Genomic DNA, 21,138 nt, shown 5'->3' with positions numbered 1-21,138 from the left:
CTCCTTTGCAGATACGATAGAAAACAAAAATTTACAGATATGCAGACAATTGTACAGACATGTTTTATGTCAACAAGCAAGGGGCTATAGCATCCAAGACACTTTGTATGGAAGCCTTTTCCATATAGGAATGAACAGTATGGCACAAAGTTACCTTACAAGCTTTCCATATTCCAGGAATCTCCAACAGTGTTGCAGACAATCTAAGCAGATTGGGTTCTGCTATCCACGAATGGCCAATCCTAGATTAGTACATATCTTCCAACTGTGGGGATTCCTGGACATAAACCTTTTTGCTACGAAGGAAAACAGCAAGGCCTACATGTTCTGCTGCAGAGAGGGGTGGGACACAGAATCCCTAGGGACGCCTTCCAGATGAAGTGGTCAGGAGAGGACACCATTTTTATGCATTCTCACCTATCCCACTGATATTGCATATGGTGGAGAAAATGCAAGCAGAACAGACTACATGTATTATAATAACACCTTTCTGGCCATAGCAACCATGATTTCAACATGCATGGCCAAAGGGCAATACCTCCTATTGCCAAGGTGCCAGATTTCCTGTCTTACAAGGGAGTCAAGTGCCATAATATTAAGGGAGTCAAGTGCCATAATATTCCCAGGCTGAATCTAGCAGCATGGTTAATTGTTCAGTAGATAACCTGATGAGGTGGCAGAAGTCCCACTCAATGCTAGGAAGCTTAAGACAAGATTATCTTAAACTAGAAAGTGGTCTAGATTTGAAAAGTGGGTGGGAGATAAAGGAATTAATTCTTACCCCTGTGCCCTGGTGTCAGAGTTAGAATATCTTGTGGGTGTAAAAAAGAAATATTTATCCAACTCCTCTGTTAAAGTCCACATGGCGACAATATCAGCCTTTCATTCCCCTGTGGATGGGAAAACTGTATTTTCTCATTACGAGTCTAAACCATTCTTGAAGGGTTTGAGTAACATGTTCCTACCAATCACTCAAATAGTTCCACAATAGTCATTACAGTTGGTTCTAGCTAAATTGATGAAGAAACCATTTGAAGCCTTAGTTAGATGTCCCTTGAAGATGCTGTCTTATGAAGTAGCATTTTTAGTGGCTATTACATCCACCAGGAGAATGAGTTATCAACTCTGAGGATGGACCAGCCATTCTTTAAAATATATTCAGAGAAAGTAGTCCTCAGACCTAGTCTTGAGTTTCTTCCTGAAGTGGTTTCCAAATTTCACATGACAAGAGATAGTGTTACTACCAGTGTTTATTCCGTCACCTGCATCAGAGGTGGAAAGAGCACAGTCCAATTTAGGTCAGACACCCAACTGTTTAATTGCTGTGCAGGACCTAAAAAGGGAAGAAGGCATCTTCACAAACCATTGTAAGATGGATGGTACAGGCCATCGAATTATGTTATGAACATTCTGACTTACCTTGTCCTTTGGAGATCACACACATGCCACTAGGTCTCAGGCGACATCGGGAGCACTCTTTAAGGGTGTTACACAAGATCTGCAAAGCTGCAACATGGACATCCACTGTTACTTTTGTGAAGCACTGCGTCCTGAATATGTTCAACAGGAAAGAAGCAGCAGTAGGTGAAACAGTCCTACAGTCGTTGCTCCAGTGAAGAGTAAATGCTCTTCCTGTTAAGTGGCTTGCTAAACTCCAGTGTGGCACTGCACACAAAGACTGGCGATGAAAACACAGTTGCACTTATCTGTAACTGTTGTTCATTGAGGTTTTCTGTGCAGGCACACATACCCTGCATCCTGCCCTGCTATATATTCTTCACGTAGTACTTCGGAGAGTTTTGGTGGCAATGGAGAAACGGAGGGTCAGGGGGTGCACTCCACTAGAACACAGGCTTTTTCAGCGGGAAATTGCCACACAGTTGCTCTGGGAGAAGAGTGCCCCCTTTTAGAGGAGAAAAAAGCTGAAAAATCCTGGCAGTCTGGCAGGCCTGCGCATGTGCAATTCTCATGTGTACCTGCACAGAAGACCTCAACAAACAACAGTTACAAGTAAGTGCAACACTGGTTTTTTGCTATCTTTCTATTGATATGAGAATTATCAACATGCATAATTGAAACTAATCCTGCAGAGTAGCCTACCTCAGTTTCTTTATGTCCTTAAGTAATGCAAACATACCAATAGAAGAACTGGAAGTGGAGACAAGGGGGTTGTCTATAGAGGATTTCTGAAGTTTTCCAGCTTATGCACTTTTAACAATAAATAAAAAAATTGTCCACTGAATTTTAAAAAAAAATCTAAGTTACTGTTTTTCATATATTTTTCTTCCATCTTTTTGTTTGCTCCAGGATAATATTTGAACAGTTTTCTGGTAGAGATCCAGATACAAAAGACAATTCAGTGGGAATTCAGTTATTAGGAATTGTTCTTGCTAATAACTTGCCTCCCTATGATCCAAAGTGTGAAATAGATAATGTGAGGTAAGAAAAACAACTTTTCTAATTTTAAATCCAGGTGTCTCCGTTCTGCTGTTGCATCATGTTCAAAAGATTGCATTCCAAAACTGCAGTGATAGCAGGGAGATAACGCTCATGTTTACCCCAGATTAAGCTAGGGTACATTTGCATATTTTACTTCATTTGTACCTCACCTTTCTCCACAATGGGGACAAGTTTACATCCTTTTCTATTCCAGTTTGGTCTCATGAAAACCATCTGAGGTAGCTTAGGCTGAGAATGTGACTGCCCAAGATCACCCAGCAACCTTCCATGATAGCATGGCAATTTGAACCTGGGTGTCCCAGATCTTAAACCGTACTCTACCTACCTGACCATGCTGGCTTGTATATATACTTTTAAGTGTATGCACATATGTACTTTACATACACATAATTTTCATAATTGTTAAGAGAAACTTTCCAAGATATCTTCTCTCATTATTTATTAGCTGTTAAATGCTGTATCACACCAGAATTTATTTTTAATGTTAGATACTTCCAAGCTTTGGCTAACAATATGGCCTTTGTAAGATACAAGGAAGTATATGCAGCTGCAGCAGAAGTGCTGGGACTTGTTCTTCAATATATGGCTGAAAAGGAAAGTGTGAGTATAATATAATGTGTAATCTTATAATGTGTATCTTATAATTTCTGGACCAAAGCTTTAGATTTCTGTTCTATGCTATTTTATTTTGACAGTTAATGCTTAAATGGATATTATGACATGTCTTTGAAGGAGTGTTTTGTTTATTCTCTTTCACTAGTCCACTGGAATTTCAGTAGTAGCATTCGGAGGGTGGGGGGACTGGAAGACAGGAAAAATATCCTGGTAGAAAAAGCAGGAATTGCCATACTGCATTGTAGCAATTGTCCATTTAGTTCAGCATTCTGTCTCCCAAGAGTAGCTATCCAGATACCTCAAGAACTTACTAGAACTTAATAGCAAGGCATAATAGAGAGAGCCATCACTAGTTCATGCCCAGCATTTGAGAATCAGACTTCTCTTACCTCCAAAAGAAAGATGTCTGTCTAATTGTGACTAGCATTCATTGTGCTAGGCTACACAAAATTATCTACATCTTTAGGAGACAATGATTGACTGCATCAGCATAAAGATATACCTGTAAATAGAGCCTGCTCTCAACTTAATGACCTAAGAGGCTTCATACTGCTGATTGTAGTGGTAATTATTATATTTAGAATTGTTCAAAAAGTTGCACTTTTGGTATTTATAAATGCATAACTGATCTTTTGATTTTCAGATATTTGAAGGTCCAATTTATGATACCATCATAAAGCAATTAAAGCAACATCAGAATACCAGGGAGGATAAATTTATCGTGTGCCTGAATAAATTGGCAAAGAACTTTCCTCCTCTTGTAGATAGGTATATTAAAATTACAAGTTATAGTATACCCTAGAAATATTCAACTATGTAGTTGTATTACTGCATGTTGTGCTTTCTTGTTCTTGGTCACGGAAAGGTTTATGAACACAGTCTTCTTCTTGATACCAAAGCTGCATGGGGTGATGAAAACTTACTGTCTGGAAGTGGTAATGTGCCGTGCCCAAGAAATAGCCAGTCTATACTTGCAGTTGAAGAGTAAGGATTTTATCCAAGTTATGAGTCACAGGTAAGGAAGAGCACAATTATTGCCTGTTTCTTGTAAGGTTCTTTCACTTGTGGTATGCAGCACACTGGAGAACTGTCCTGCCTAAGCCCTTTTAGATAAATGGGAAACGCACCAAGGATATTCTGCTGTGAGGATAGAAGGAAGCTAGCTTCTCTTTCTCTTTTTTAGTTAGGATGGGGGCAGTAAAATGCTTCAGAAAAGCTTTTTCCTCCTTCAGTAAAAATAAATGATGGAAGATATTGGGGGTTTTAACCATTTTCTACTTCCAAAGTGATGTTTATTGTTGATACAATGTAAATTATTTTTAAAATGCTGTTGAACTGTACTTTTAAACTGAAAACAAACCTATTAACTAAAAGTATCTTTTGAAAGCCCCTCAGGGAGGGGCTGTGGCTCAGTGGAAGAGTATCTGCTGGGCATGCAGAAGATTCCAGGTTCAATCCCTGGAATCTGCAGGTAAAAGGCTGGAGTGGTAGGTGACATGAAAGACCTCTGCCTGAGATCCTGGAGAGTTGCTGCCAGTCTGAGTACACAATATTGACCTTGATGGACTGGTGGTCTTATTCAGTATAATGTAGCTTCATGTGTGTTCGTATTGGAGATGAACCAAAATTTGTCACGAACCCAGCTGGTTCGTTGTTCATGAACCAGCAGTTCGTCAGAGCCCATTTCTGATGAACCGCGATTAGCCTTAGGCTAGTTAGTTTGGTTCATTTTTGGTTTGTCACTGCACACAGCCTGGCACTGATCAATCAGTTTCCTAGACAACTAGAGATGAGCTTTCTGCAGTAGAGGTGTGCACCTAGCCACTTTTCAGTTGATGGGAGGGGGATCCCCCATGAGCTGAAAAAAGCGTTGGCGTTTGAAAGGAACAACAGTTCTCTTGTGTGCAAGAAAAGTGTTGCCGCTTTCAAATGCCGCCTGGAACTTTAAAGCGTTTCAGTATCTGTTCTGCTTCCCATGTTTGCAGAAGTTTGCTTATTCCCTGCTGGCTTTAAAAACCAGGAAAGGGCTAAATAGTTGATTTTCCTTTCCTCCTTTGGAGTATGCACACTCTTTCTTTCTTTCTTTCTTTCTTTCTTTCTTTCTTTCTTTCTTTCTTTCTTTCTTTCTTTCTTTCTTTCTTTCTTTCTTTCTTTTCTTTCTTTCTTTTCTTTCTTTCTTCCTTTCAAAGCCAGAAAGTGTAGCAGTGTTATAACATTGGGGCATTGCAACATTGTAACATTACTGCACTTTCCTCCTGGCTTTAAAAGCCAGGAAAGGATTAAATAGCTGCTTTTTCCTCCCTCCAAGGCATGTTTCAGGCTTTGCAAAGAGAAAAACAACAACAACAAGCGTTTTGCACAGCCCTTTGGAAGCTTCTCTGCCACTTTGTTTCCAAAGGGCTGTGCAATACACTTGGGTTTTTTTCCCTCTTTGCAAAGCCTGGAACATGCCTTGGAGGGAGGGAAAAGCAGCTATTTAACCCTTTCTTGGCTTTTAAAGCCAGAAGGAAAGTGCAGTAATGTTACAGTGTTGCAATGCTCCAATGTTACAACATTGCTACACTTTCTTACCTTTGGGGAAAAAAGTGTGTGTGCATACCACAGAGGAGGAAGGGGAAACCAGCCATTTAGCCCTTTCTTGGCTTTTGAAGCCAGCAGAGAATAAGCAAACTTTTGCCAACATAGCAAGCAGAACAGCTGGCAACTTTTTTCAGCTGATGAGGATTCCCCTCCCATCAGCTGAAAAGCAGCTGGCATTTAAAAGGGGGAAATGGAAGCTCACACCCCTATTCTGCAGACCTTCTGCTGCCCCGGAAGTGACGTTTTTATGAACCACGGGAACCGGTTCAGGAACCGGGGCAAGTTCGTGAAAGTTCGTGGTTCGTGAAACTGTACAAACCTCCAACCTCCTGGTTCGTTTTTTTTCAGTTTGTGCCCATGTCTAGCTTATATGTGAAATGGAAAAATAAAATTCCAAAATAGTATGTTTTCATTTTGCTTCTTGAATTTAATAGTTGAAAATTTAATTCCATCCAGCTAAATGAATAATGCAAGTAATGCAGGTTTTTTTCCCCCCAGAGATGATGAAAGACAAACAATATGTTTAGATATAGTATACAAGATGTTGCCTAAGCTAAAACCAACTGAAGTACGAGAGCTTCTGCCTACAGTAACAGGCTTCATCTCTCATCCTTCACTATTATGTCGGGGGCGGATGTATGACATTCTCATGTGGATACATGATAATTACAGGTAGGGGTTCAAGTGCATGTTTTTCTATAGAAAATGTTCCTGAAAGCTTTCTTTCATTTGTTGTATTGCTTAAGAGTCTGGCTACACATTACAATCATCACATAAACATAACCTATATGTGGCCTATATATAATCTAGGTTCTGAATGTTAAGAAGCATGAAACTTGGAGTAGAAAGCTGGAGTGAAATTTTCACAAGCGCCACAAAAACTTCTGGCTGCCTTTCTTCCCCAGTTGTTTTTCTTCAATTGTTTTAGCAATCTCTAGCTGTTCCTGGAGAGATCAGCTGAGCAGTAGCATGAAGAAAGGTGGCAAGTGGCTCTAGCTTTGCCTGAAGTCTCTTCCAGCTTTCTGTGTTCATTTCTAAATCCGTACTCAAAGCTGTGCCTGTGATAAGTGCAATACCGTGCCAAGCTTTTGTCAAGCTGATCATTTATCTTGTGACTAGGAACTGGAACAAACCGTGGAAGCCTGTGAGGTGAGATTGGGCCCATCACCAGGGCTCATTTCTGGGGGAATGTGGCAGAAAGCCTTTCAGGCAGTTCCTCCAACAGTCAGGTGGCCCCGCCCACCTGACTTTTGGACATTTTGGGCCGTTTTGGCCTCGATTGGGACCGAAACGGCCTGCCCGGCACCGACCCAGTCCCGGCTGTTTCGGCCCTGATCCGGGCCCAAACAGGCCCCAAATGGGCATTTCGGGCCCATTTTTGCCGGGATCGGGGCCGAAACAGCTGGGATTGAGTCGGTGCTGGGCAGGGGAGCGTTCGCCTGCCTGGCACCAACCCAATCCAGGCCATTTTAGCCCCAATCTGGGCTTAAAATGGCAACTTTCAGCCATTTTGGGCCAGTTTCTGCCTTAATCTGGGCTGAAACAGCCCAGATTGGGTTAGTACCAGGTGGGGGAAGCCTCCCCTGCCTGGCACTGACCTGGTCCGGACTGTTTCGGCCCTGATCCGGCCCACAGTCAAGGGTCAAAACTACCAGGGTTGGGTCGGTGCCTGGTGGGGGACCCCTCCCCTGCCCGGCACTGACCCGATCTGGGCCATTTTGGGCCCGATCCAGGCTAAAACGTGCCCAAAATGGCCATTTTGGGCCTGTTTCAGACTGGATTGGGGCCAAAACGACCCTGATCGAGCCACTGCCAGGTGGGGGAACACTCTCCCATTTGGCAGCATCTGAATCCCTGTTATTTTGGCCTGATCAAGGGGTGTGGCATATGCTAATGATTTATGCTAATGAGTTCCTGCAGCTCTTTTTCTACAAAATGACTCCTGCCCATCACAATCTCTCAACCTAACCTACTCTCACAAGGTTTTTGTGAGGATTGTGGAGGAGAGGAGAATGATGTGAAAAACCACTGCATGTCCCTGATCAGGGAGAAAAATGAGATATATATTTTAAAATGGAAAAAAAATTAAAAGATGCCTGTGAAAGGGAAGAAGGGGGGGAGTCTGCAGTAAGATTTTTTTTCTCTTCCATCAGGGATTCTGAAAGCCAGGCAGATGAAGAGTCTTCAGAAGTTTTCAAATTGGCAAAAGAAGTTCTACTTCAAGGACTAATTGATGAGAATTCTGGACTACAGTGAGTAATGTAGGCAGTGAATGTTGTGGCTACAGTGTTGGACTAGGACTGGGGAAACCCAAGTTCAAATCCTTACGCATCCATGAAGCTCTGTCAGCTACCTTTGGACCAATCACTCTTTCTCATTCTAGTCTGCATCAGAGTATTGTTGTGCGAGTGTAATGGAAGAGAGAAGAGCAGTGCTTCTTGTATCTACTCCATCTTGATTTCCTTGTGGAAGGGCAGAATAAAGATCTGATCGATAATGTATACTTGTTGGAATAATGCAACTGAAATAAGGAAAAGCAGAATTTTCTGTATCAGATTGTTCATTTAATATTAGCATATTATTTGAAGGGCTTCACATATTTGTTTCAGGAGAATGGGATATTGAGTGATTCCGCACACGTTGGATAATGCACTTCCAATCCTCTTTATAGATCATTTGGAACGGATTTTTTTGTGTGCGGAACAAAAAATCCACCTCAAACGATTGATAATGTGCATTGAAAGTGCATTAGCCAAGGTGTCAGTCAATCTTTATTACGGTCATAGACCACACAATAATAGCATACAACCCAGTCATGGTAAGTCATATTATTTACAAATCTATTCACTAAAATTTCAGGGTACAGAGTCTTAAACATTAACACCCTGTCTGTTATGGAAACCCACCTCGAGAAACTAAGCAGAGCAATCACAGAAATTAAGGAGGGAAACCAACTAAGATCAAGGACTGAATGGAGGGTTAATTGGAGGAGATGTTGCGAAGAAAAGAACACCCGTGGCAGGCAATGGCAAGCTGCAGACATTCAGGACCAATGCCTGCTCCTACATGCTAACAAGATTGCTCTGACAATCGGCAGGTACAGGGGAAGGATTCACTTATGGAAGCACAGGCACCAAGTGGTGGAGCACTTAAGTTATCTCCTGAGGATGAGGAGAATGAACATAGATCTGGAAGGGGTAGAGGACATCACCAATGACAATCAAGCACATAGGATAATTCTTACATTTAAGAGCGCAAAGATCCCACATAAGATGTTGGCCCTCAGAAATACCCTGAGGCATAAAGGTATTTTCCCTACCCGTGTGTTTGGTGACACTATTAAAAGATCTTTATTCACCAAACAGCCAAATAAAGAAGCCTATGATACTAAAGAGATGACAACGGATAACAAGGAATCCCCCCAGGAACCTGCAATAAAAGGAGATGATAATTCAACCCAGAGGCCAGAAATAACAAGGCCATACATCAAAGAAGGGAATGATTGGCTTGAGAACCCTGAGGAGAAAGAGCTGCTTCATAATTTTGCAACTCTCCCACCTGAAGATCAAACAGCTATAATCTCCAGATTGGGAGGGGTTTATGAAAAGGTGGTGGAAATCCATCAAGCGCCTGCAAAGGAGGAGATGGAAATAGCAACGGAAGCCAGTTTGACTGTGGGGGCTACTCAGAGCAAAGCCAACAACGATATGGATCATCTTCTGCTGGACTATTCAAGCCCAAACCAGAAACAGAAGAAGCTAGAGGAAGAAACTGGCAATAATACGCCCCAAAGGAAGGGGCCTGACACCAGAAGTCATGTTCCCAGTCAGAATGATCATAAGGATGCCAGCTATAAGAGTTACAAAGGACAGCAGACTCTCATCCAAAACGGATGTTTCTATCAAGACCCCTATAGGACACTGGATGTAATAGAAACAGATTGACTATCAGAGAGACAGCAGAAGAGAGGACACCCTTTCCATTTGATTGCAATAATATCCTGGAATATTATGGGTTGGGGGCCTAGAACAAAAGAACCAGATGCAAAAAAACCTTATGAAGAAATTTGATGTTATATTGTTGCAGGAGACATGGTGTACTCACTCCCCGATGTTAGAGGGATATAGTTCATATGAGGTACAGGCTGAACCTTCTGTAAGAGGTAGAGCCAAGGGTGGTTTAGGAATATTGGTATCAACGGCCTTGAGAGTTAAGATTATCCAACTCCCTTCGTATGATCAAATCGTGATGGCCTTGATTTTGAAATTTAAAGGAATTGACTGCCTAGTAGTGAATGCCTACATCCCCCCCATTAAAACTAAAGCTCAAATAGAACAGACATGGGGAGGTTTGGAAATGTATATTTGGCAATTGATTAGAACAAACCCAGCCGCTCATGTTGTAATGGGAGGGGACTTTAATGCTAGACTGGGAAGAGATGATAACACCTTACACAATAGCTACAATGCTTGCCCCCCTAGTTTAGAAACATCCCACTTACCCTATACTAGGTTATCGAAAGATCTAAAAAATAATTATGCAGGATTCATGCTGGCACGTATGACGTATGCCTTGAACTTAAGAATCCTAAATGGTTCTCATATAAATGACCATCCTGGGGAATATACATTAGCCAAGGTGTGCGGAATCAGTCATTGTTTCTCATACTGAATTATATGAGGTCTTTTTCGCATTCGTATTTTTACGTAGAATTTTTTTTATTTCAACTATAAACCATAATATAATAGCTATAGACTATAAACAATAAACAGAGAATAAGAAAAAACACAACAATCTAAACATAAGACACACTAACAATAATATAACACTATATAATTAAAAACAAACCTAAATTACACTACAGGTTGAGTTCCGGTTTTCTCCGCAACAAGTATATATCATTTCTAGTGTTACACTAGGTTAGTCACAAAACCCCTCTTTTTTCTACTGTTCATGTTTCTTAATCCATAAATCCAGATGCCATCAAATCCTTGTGTCATGATCTGGCTGTGCCAGGAAGGCCTAGCAAGGCCTCAGAAGCCTGTTAGCAGTGGGAGTAGGCCTGCCTACGATTCCCAGGAGCCTCTGGGCCATTTTGATGCTCTTTTTGGACAATCAGAACACGGGGCTAGGGCTATATAAGTCTGGGAGGGAAACGCCTGTGTTCTTTCTCCCAGGGAGCAGGCCAGAGGAGGTTTCTGCTAGGGGGAGAGGCCCTCATCCAGGTAGGGTAAGAAGACAGGCCTGGCAGACAGAGGGACAGTGAGTTCAGTCGTCCCATGGCCTTTTGTTTAGTTTACTTTCACACATCTATCGTTGCTAAAGCACCTTGTTTGCTTGTTTGTTTGTTGTTTGATTAACTGACCTCATTGTAAATAAACTCTTTTGTTGTTGTTACTCTGCTGGGTCCTCGCACCTGTTTATTGGCCAAGCTATGGAGGTCAGAAGGGTTGGGAGGGTATTCTGGGCTTTCTCAAGGGACCCTAAATCCCAGAGTCATGGCAGCATAAGGTGGCCCGCCCCACCTGAGGCAAGACATGGTGGCAGAAGTGGGATGGACTAATTTTAGACCCTGGTAAGGATGAGTGACATTTGGTTTTGATGGGGGGGGACTTTTTTCTGCTTTTCGCTTAAGGAAGCCACATTTGCTGAAGGTGCTTGCAAGAACAAGTAAAGGTCTGGTAAAGGTGTGGTGAAAGGGGTTTTTGTTTATTTTTTAGCTGTCGGGTCAACCAGATAGTGAGGCTAGAATAGGTAGTGCATGCTCCTCCGAACTGGGAAGACAAAATCAGAGGACGCGCCTGTTCCTAGAGGCAAGACCCAAGCAAGGGCTGCTGGGCCTATGTCTGAGAAGGAAGAGACAGCCAGAACAATGGAGCCCCCAAGTGAAGAGGTCTTGCGTCTCCAGCTGCAACTTAAGCAGGCAGACCTTGAGTTAGAGAAAATAGAGCTGGAAAAAGAGAGAATGTGGCATGAGCTTGTGATGGCTAAGCTCGCAAAGGGTCTGCCTTCTCCAGATGCCACAGTGAAAGAGGACCATCGGAAGTACCCCTTGTACAAGGAAGGAGAGGACATCGAGGCCTTCCTGCAGAATTTTGAACAAGTCTGCATTGACTACAAGGTCCCCCCAGAGCAGTACATGGAAAAGCTGAGACTGCACTTGAGTGGTGTCCTGGCTTCAGTGTCCGGCTAGATGGAAGGTGAAGAGAGAACAGATTACAAGCTGTTCAGGCAAAGAGTGAGAGAGAGAGTGGGATTCACCAAGGAAGGGGCCCGAAAGCGCTTCAGAGAGATCAGGCTTGAAGGTAAAGAGTCCTACCCACAGTTAATACACAGACTGGGAAAAGCCTATGACTTGTAGATGGAAGTTGCAGAAGCCAAGACTGTGGCTGATGTCAAGGCCCTAATGTGCGTTGACCGGTTCCTGAATCTTCTTCCTGAGCACATTCGGTGCCCGCTTGTGGACAAGAGTCCTTCTACCCTTCAAGAAGCAGGCCAGTGGGTGGAGCGACTGGCTGAAGCCTACAGAGGGCAGAGGTACAGCATTCATCGGAACTGGCATAAGAGGGAGTCTCCTAAGTCCCCATCCCTGTCCAGAAAGCAGCCAGAAGAAAAAAGACAACTGTCCCAGCAACAGCAACCTGTTTTCCCAAGTGCTGGTGGGAAGTTGCGCACGGTGAAGAAGTAGTTGCCTCGGTGCTTTACGTGCAACCAGTTGGACCACTTTTGGAATAAGTGTCCCAAGGCCAGGACTGATATGCACCACATGATCCCAGAGAAGCCTCAGATTACTTCACCTGCATTTGATCCAGAGTATATTCCCCACCACCACCGGAAGAAGGTCATGGTAGATGACTGTGAAGTTGCTGCTTGGCGAGATATTGCTTCTCTCCTGACTACCATGCATCGGTCTCTTATTGATCCCAAGTACCTCCTGGGAGAAGAAAGGAGGGTAAGGCGCCTGCATGAAGCAGAAGGTATTGTGCTGCCTGTTGCCCAGGTACCAATTACCTATGAAGGTTGGAATGGAAAGTTGCTGTGCACGATTATACCCCAGTGGCCATGTTTGTGGGAGAAGACTTAGCAGAGCATGTGCTCCAGGAACCAGAAGAACATGAACTAAGGTCTATAGAACCTGAGGCCGAGCCAGAGGGAGATGTGTACACACAGTTTCTGAAAGACTTTGCAGACGTTCCAGAGGAATTGGCAGATATGCCGGAGACTATGCAGGGGTGCTAACCCGCAGCCAGACTAAAAAGCTGCAACCAGCTGAATCTGCACCAGTGACTGCTCCAGAACCAAAGACCAGCTGAGACAGCAGTTTTATTGGGAGGAGATGGGCAAGGACATTGCCAGGTTTGTCCAGTCCTGCGAGATATGCCAGGCTGTGGGGAGGATAAGGGTAAAGCCCCACTTTAGCCTCCATCCGTGATTGGCACCCCTTTAGAGAGAGTGGCTGTTGATGTGGTGGGGCCCTTGCCGAATAAAATCCCAAGGGGGAAACAATATATATTGACTATTGTAGACTTTGCAACTCACTGGCCAGAAGCTGTGACCCTTAGCCATATTGATACCAACGCTATTTGCCGAGCCTTGGCAGATATATTTGCAAGAGTGAGTTGGCCCCTAGAGGTTCTCACAGACGCTGGGACCAATTTTCTTTCAGGGGTGATGGAGAAGCTGTGGCGCAGCCATGGGGTTCAGCACTTAGTGACTCTTCCCTATCATCACCAATCAAATGGGTTGGTGGAAAGGTTCAATGGGACCTTCCGGGAGATGATTAAGAAGTTTGTAACCACCCATTCCAACAGCTGGGACTTGGCTTTGCCTCAGCTCCTTCTTGTCTACCGGGCAGTTCCCCACCCCAGCTTGGGATTCTCCCCATTTGAACTGGTCTATGGAAGGGAAGTCAGTGGACCTTTGGAATTGGTGAAACACCACTGGGAGGGTTCCCTACCTTCCCCAGAAACTAATGTTTTGGACTTTGTGGACAAGCTTCAGAATTACCTAAAGGAAGCTTTAACACTAGCCCATAATCAGCTGCATGAAACTCAAAGGTAAACAGAAAACCTGGTATGATAAAAAAAGCCAGGGAGCGGGTTTACCAAGCTGGTGACTTAGTTATGGTGCTGAAGCCTATCAAGAGCAATAAAATGGACGCTTCCTGAGAGGGGCCTTGCCAGATCAAGGACTGCATGGGGGAGGTGAAATATGTAGTCCCGTCACCAGACACAGACCTCCCTCCCCTGGTTTATCATGCTAACTCCTTGAAGCCCTATCATTCTCAGGAAGTTATTGCTTGCCATCTTATCCCAGAGCTGACAGAGGAGTTTGGGAGTCCTGAGGACGTGTGTGGGACTTCCCAGTTATGGCAGGGTTGAAGAGCTCACCTACTCTCCCTTACTGTCTAAGTTCAGCGGGAAGAGGCTAGGCGACTGTGTGAGTTTGCTGACCAATTCTCTCAACCAGGTCTCTCTGTGATTGCAAAACACTCCCATCTTCACAGGAGATGAGCCACCCGTGGTTGAAAAAGCTCACAGAGTTCCCCAAACCCAGCGGCAAACCATCGAGAGGGAACTAGAAGAGATGCTGGCAGTAGGAATCAGCAGGCCTTCCGAAAGCGCCTGGGCATCACCGGTGGTGCTAGTGGGTAAACCGAATGGAAAGATCTGGTTTTGTGTTGACTACCGGAAACTAAACAAAATAACAAGGCCTGATCGATATCCAATGCCTTGCATTGATGACCTACTTGACCAGTTGGTTCTACCAAGGTACATCTCCACCTTGGACCTCACCCAAGGTTACTGGCAGCTGGAGCTTGATGAGCAGGCCAAGGAATGGTCTGCCTTTGTGACTCACAAAGGGCTGTATGAATTTAATGTGCTTCCATTTGGGCTCAGAAGTGCCCCAGCAATCTTCCAGAGGGCTATTAATAAATTCTTGAGAGGGCTGGAAGGGTTTGCTGTGGCCTATTTGGATGTGTGGCTGTGTTCTCTCAAACCTGGGAGCAGCATTTGGAGCATCTTCGCCAGGTGCTGAAGAGAATCAAGGAAACCGGAGTTACCTTAAAGGCAAAAAAGTGCCAGCTAGGTAACTAAGTAACTTATTTGGGACACAAGATAGGAACAGGTACCATCTCTCCTGGGTAAGCCAAAGTTGAGGCTATCCAGGATTGGCCAGTTCCCAAGACCAAGGCTCAGGTCCGGTCTTTCTTTGGGTTGGCTGGCTACTACCGAAAGTTTGACCTTGACTACAGCAAACTGGCCTTGCCACTGACTGATCTTGTCAGCAAGAAGAAGCTGGAGAAACTGCAATGGACAGAGGCATACCAACACGCCTTTGACAGTCTGAAGAACTCGCTGGTGACAGGACCAGTTTTGAGGGCTCCAGACTTTGACAAACTCTTTGTCCTCACCACTGATGCTTCTGACCGTGAGGTGGGGGCCGTTTTGTCACAGGAGGGGCCAAATCAGGAGCAACATCCAGTTGCTTTCTTGAGTAAATAGCTCACTGAGTGGGAAGCTGGCTGGGGAATCCCTGAGAAAGAGTGTTATGCTATTGTTTATGCCTTGGGGAAATTCAGGTCATACTTATGGGGCCAAGATTTCCTGCTTCAAACAGATCACTCTCCCCTATAGTGGCTTCAGACTGCCAAATTAACCAACCCAAAACTCCTGCGGTGGAGCCTGGCCATGCAGGACTTTGACTTCAGGGTGGAGCACATTGCAGGATCTGGGAACAAGGTTGCAGATGCTTTGTCCAGGAGGGCCTGCAATGATGAGTAATCTGATGTGGTCCTGTTGATGTAAAATGTTAATGTTGATTTAAAGATTGGCAGAGCACAGCCCATATCCCTGGTTGTAGACTGCATCAATGGGTATCCGGATGGCTGGACCCCATGATATGGTCTGGGGTGTGTATGTCATGATCTGGCTGTGCCAGGAAGGCCTAGCAAGGCCTCAGAAGCCTGTTAGCAGTGGGAGTAGGCCTGCCTACAATTCCTAGGAGCCCCTGGGTCGTTTTGGCGCTCTTTTTGGCCAGTCAGAACACAGAGGGCTGATGCTATATAAGTCTGGGAGAGAAAAGCCTGTGTTCTTTCTCCCAGGGAGCAGGTCAGAGGAGGTTTCTGCTAGGGGGAGAGGCCCTCATCCAGGTAGGGTTGAGAAGACAGGCCTGGCAGACAGAGGGACAGTGAGTTCAGTCGCACCAGGGCCTTTTGTTTATTTTAGTTTCACCCATCTATTGTTGTTAAGGCATCTTGCTCACTTGTTTGTTTGTTGTTTGATTAACTGACGTCCTTGTAAATAAACTCTTTTGTTGTTGTTACTCTGCTGGGTCCTCGCACCTGTTTATTGGCCAAGCTACAGAGGTCAGAAGGGTTGGGAGGGTACTCTGGGCCTTCCCAAGGGACCCTAAATCTCAGAGTGGTGGCAGCATAAGGTGGCCCACTCCACCTGAGGCATGACACCTTGTTATCCATTTCATGCAAAAAGTCTGTAAACAGTTTCCATTCAGTCAAGAAGTTAACTAATGTCCTTTCTCTAATCAATGCAGTAAGTTTTGCCATTGACAAAAACTCCAAAACTTTTGTCCATCATTCCTCCACTGTAGGCAATGTTGGAATTTTCCACTTTTGTGCATCAAGTACTCTTGCTGCCATAATAAAGTATAAAAACAAAGTTCTAAAGCTTTTTTTCGAACTGGCTGTCCATTCCCAACAGAAGAGTCTCTGGTTTCAACTGAATTTTAATCTTCAAAATCTTCTGAATCGATTATTTTATCTGCAACCAAAAACTCTTTGCTTTCTTACATGTCCACCACATACGAAAAAATGTCCCTTCTTGTTTGGCACATTTCCAACAGACATTTGACGCCTCTTATACATTCTAGCCAATTTTTCAGGAGTCATATACCAACGATACATCATTTTGTAAAACATTTCTTTAATACAAGAGCTTAATGTAAATTTCAACCCTTCTTGTCCACATATTTTCCCATTGCTTCATTAATATATCACGTTCTTTTACTTGCTCTTCTTCCATCTCAAACCTCAACAAAAGTTTATACATTTTGGAAATTAACATGTTCATCATTTGTACAAAGGGCAATTTCAAATTCAATTTTAGATTTCTCAAAGTCATAATGACTCTTGTCTAATTTGAATATCCCTGAAATTTGCATATATGGAAACCACTGACAAGCGTGCCCTTCTGCTGCTAAGTCCTCTCTCAATTTAATTTTAACTTGGTCCTGAGAGAATTCCAATAAATCCTGGCAAGTTAACCATTTAGGTGGACTAACCATTTCCCTTCTAAAATGAGCTTCTTGTGATGACAGCCAGAGAGGTATTTTCGAACAAAACCTAAATTTGTATTTATTCCATACTCTGAGAATGGCATGCCGTGCATAATGATTATTAAACTCTGCATTGGCTTTAACTTTGTCATACCATAGATACCCATGCCACCCAAATTTTAAATCATGCCCTTCATGGTCCAATAGTATTCTATTTTTTAACAGTATCCATTCCTTCATCCAAACCAAACAGTTAGCCGCAAAATATAATCTCAAATATGGTAGACCCAAACCTCCTCTTTCTTTTGCATCCTGTAGAACCTTAAATTTAACCCTTGTTTTTTTGCCTTGCCATATAAATCTCAATATATCCTTCTGCCACTGCTTAAATGGTACCTCTGTTGTCAATACAGGAATTGTCTGAAATAGGAATAATATTTTAGGTAAGACATTCATTTTAATTGTAGCTATTCTTCCCAACAATGATAATTGAATTTTATCCCATCTTAGCATATCCCTTTTAATTTCTTTCCAAGTCTTAGTATAATTATTTTGGAATAACATACAGTTCATATTTGACAAAGTAATACCCAAGTATTTTACCTTTTTCTCAATTTTGAACCCTGTTTTGCTCTCAAGTTTCATTTGATCTTGTATTTTCATATTTTTAGTTAAGACTTTGGGTTTCTGCTTATTAACCTTAAAACCAGTCACTGCACCAAATTCTTTCAACTTCATCATTAAAGTTTCAATTCCCTTCAAAGGGTCCTCCAAAACCATTCTTATTTTTACAACATTGCTTAAGTCAGAGCTTCTCTTCTGCCTTGGTTTAGGGAATTTAAATGTAGTAGCCTTGTCTGTACTCCCTTCTTTGTTTAAAGTAATTTCCCTTATACCTGTCCAAGAGGATCAATTATATCCACTAGTCCAGCAGTTCTCAAAAGTTAGTGACCCAGGCACCCCCATTTTGATTTTAAAATATTCTGGGACCCTCAAACCCTCCTCTCCTCCATCACAGTGCTTGCCTTATATCAGTCGGGTTCCTTGCAAAATACACAGCAAGTCGTAATACCTCATAGAGGCTTCTGTACACTAGTGTCCTCAGTGAGAACCACATCAGCCACAGTTTAAAGGAGAATTTAAGTAAAATGCTTGTATTTTCTGTACATGGCCTATGAGGTCTGGTCACCAGAGGACAGCCGACTCTACAGGGCCACAACTCAGAAGGTTGTGATCTTTTGATTGCAAGTAACTTTGTGCTAGATACAGCAAGAAGATTGGTTACAAACTTCCAGCCAAAGGCTGGCTACTCAGGGATGGGAAGGGACCCAGAAAAACTTTCAGAGCTCCTCAGAGAAACAAACAAACAAAAGAACATCACACACAACTAGAACTTCTGGTATTTGATTGAAAACCTTCATTGACTGCTACTGTCTATGGATGTAGAGTAGAGGTGGGCACGAACTGTGAAAAAAACAAACTTTGTGGTTTGTGTGTTTTCACGAACCACGAACTTCCATGAATTGGGGCAAGTTTGCGAACCGGTTCATGGTTTGTGGTTTGTGGGCATGGAAAGGGACATTTAAACCTGCAGTTCAGCTGCTTGTCGGGGAGATCCACGACAAGCAGCTGCTCATTTAGACAGCGGGGCTGTTTAAATGGCTGCTCCGAGCTGCAGGAAAATGGCCATTTAAACTGCGGGTCGGACTTGGCTGGCCAGTCAGGAACTCCCGGCTGGCCAGCCAAGCCCCACCCACAGTTTAAAGGGCCATTTCCCCGCTGCTCCAAGTGGCCAGTTCGTGGAAGTTTGTGGACCAGTAGACCAGTTCGTGGAAGTTCGTGGAAAATGAGCTTTCACAAACCGCTAGTTCGCAAACCACGAACCAGGTCAGTTCATGGTTCTTTTTGGTTCGTGTTCCATTTCATGCTCATCTCTAGTGTAGAGTAATGTTGTCTCTCTATATGGTGAAATCCTTTGCATTAGAAAATAAAGTAGAAACCAGTTCAGTCACTATATTGGAAACCTAGACAATATTACCAAGCTTACCAAGATTTGGTTTCTGTCAGTGAAATGTATGGGTGAGAAACTGAAAAAGATAAAAGTTGAGAAAAAGAAAGGCTGAATGGGAAAACAGACAGGAAAATAAGAAAAGGGGAGAGACTGTTGGGGGAATAAAGGAAGGAAAGCTGAAGTCTGGGGTGGGGTGGGAGGACATGGAGAGGCCATGGGAACTGCCAGTAGAAAGAAGAAATTGTGTGGGGAGGGGGATACAGAGAGGAAATGAGATGCCCCCCGTGGGTTCCCTGCTTGTCATTATCTAATGCTACAGATAGTTTCATATAAAAACCTTCATGGTACACATTCTAAGAAAAGTTAAATTTTATCTTAAGAGGAATTTTACTCATTATGGAAGAGAAAATAGTTCATATGAGTTTTTTTCCCCTTCAATTTCACCAATATTTATGCTGGACAAGGGGAGACAGTCCCAGGATGGGGTTTTTTTCCTGTGCCTTCACATCCCTAAATGCTACAATAGTCCACATTTTATATTTCTCTTAGGGTTTTTTAACACTGAAAACACTTAAGCAAAAGAATTTGGATTTTAAAAGGCTTGATAAGAAATAAAAGATAAGAAGGTTGTAAAATAGCTTGAGAGGGAGCTGTTAAATTATTAGTATTACATTCAGCTGTCTAGATATCATAGGGATTCTTTTTTAGCTCATTGTGACAGACAGGAGGGTGCCCTGCCCCTGAGAGGAAAAGCACTAATCCCCTTTAGTCCTGTTTGGTGGCTAGCAAATCTCCGTTTGTCCTGTTTGGTGGCTAGCAGCCAATCAGCATCCCTGGAAGGACTGAAGGAGCCAGATGAGAAGGGAAAGAGGGAGAGCAAAAAAGCTGTCATACTGTCAGCTCAAACCAGATAGGGTCTGAACCTTCAGAGAAAAAGAGAGTGGAGGAATCCTGTCTCAGGGTTTGCATTGTGTGTAAGCAGGCTAAACCAGTGAATGTATGGAGATAGGGTTTGTATCTCCAGAGTTTAGTTAGAACCTGCCTGCAGAGACTTTGAAAGTCTCGGAACCTAACTTTTGGGATAAAGCAGGCTTGTTGGAGGAAAAATTCAGGTCTGCCTCAGAGAGAGTGCAGACCAACGTCATTTGGTCTGCCTCAGCAAGAGAACAGACAAGATCAAGGGTAGCTCTGCCTGGTAGTGTGGCAGAGTGATACAGCTCTACCTCTGGGAGAGCTTGGTTGTGATGCCTGTTTTTGGTGATGAGAATACCGGGTATCATTTATTTTGACTCTTGGGAAAGAACAGGCTGGTGTGGGTGGAATCCTGTATATGTGACAGAATCCAACTTGGGGGCTAGGCAGTGAAAGCCTGTTTGTGCCAGCAAGCCTTAAAGAGAGTTCAGCTTATACTCTTAAGCTGTAACTAGCTTAAATTTCTGTCTCTCAACCAATCTTCTCTTTTGATTATTGGGAGATCTGTGCTGCTGAGCCATCCTTTAAAACCAACCTGTAAATAAATCTTTTTTGGTATTTACATCCAACTCCTGCCTCAATAATATCCGTGGTCTTTCTGCTCACCACAAAACTTACTTCACAGCAGCAAACCCAAAGCCTTTACACTAGCTACCCATTGAACATCTTGTAACCTAAAGAGAGATTGATATTTCAAAACAAACCTGGTTCCCCTAAATCATAAGAGCCTGTGTGGGTTCCCTCAGTTGGAAGAAAGGACTGGTCACATTAATGTATTTCTTTGGAAAAGCATGTGCTTATCTGTCTTCTTTTTTCTTTTACAGATTAATTGTTAGGAATTTTTGGGGTGATGAAACTCGGTTACCAGGAAACACCCTTGATCGTATGTTGACTTTGTTAAGTTCTTTATACTCCACAAAAATTGAAACTCAGTACTTGAGTTTAGCTACCAATTTCCTGCTTGAAATGACCAGCAAGAGCCCAGATTATTCCAGGAAAATGTTTGAATATCCACTGTCTGAATGCAAATTTCAGGTGAATTTTTATTACATATTTCATTTCCATCTGTCCTATGAAATAACAAAAATCAAGTATTTTTCCGATTCAGTCTGATATGCATAAGTTTCCAAGTAATCCTGTTCCATGGCCATTTTATATTATGTTTTACATGATATCTTGGCAAATCCTTTAGCATTTTATGAGAA

The 21,138-nt window shown here is 43.1% G+C and overlaps 1 protein-coding gene across 1 annotated transcript in view; it reads left to right on the top strand.

The window, feature by feature from the left end:
• Positions 1 to 21,138, top strand: part of PRKDC (protein kinase, DNA-activated, catalytic subunit) — a 187,385-nt gene that overhangs the window by 97,972 nt on the left and 68,275 nt on the right. Inside the window, exons 51-57 of the mRNA XM_054984623.1 lie at positions 2,308 to 2,439; positions 2,949 to 3,060; positions 3,719 to 3,843; positions 3,941 to 4,090; positions 6,154 to 6,327; positions 7,809 to 7,907; positions 20,758 to 20,968. Coding sequence (XP_054840598.1) covers positions 2,308 to 2,439; positions 2,949 to 3,060; positions 3,719 to 3,843; positions 3,941 to 4,090; positions 6,154 to 6,327; positions 7,809 to 7,907; positions 20,758 to 20,968 — 1,003 coding nt within the window. The remainder of the gene's footprint in view (positions 1 to 2,307; positions 2,440 to 2,948; positions 3,061 to 3,718; positions 3,844 to 3,940; positions 4,091 to 6,153; positions 6,328 to 7,808; positions 7,908 to 20,757; positions 20,969 to 21,138) is intronic.

This window comes from Eublepharis macularius, chromosome 7, assembly GCF_028583425.1.
Source record: "Eublepharis macularius isolate TG4126 chromosome 7, MPM_Emac_v1.0, whole genome shotgun sequence".
NCBI classification, from domain to species: Eukaryota; Metazoa; Chordata; class Lepidosauria; order Squamata; family Eublepharidae; genus Eublepharis; species Eublepharis macularius.
The sequence above is the reverse complement of the archived record's forward strand: the minus strand, read 5'-3'. Positions and strand labels throughout refer to the sequence as shown.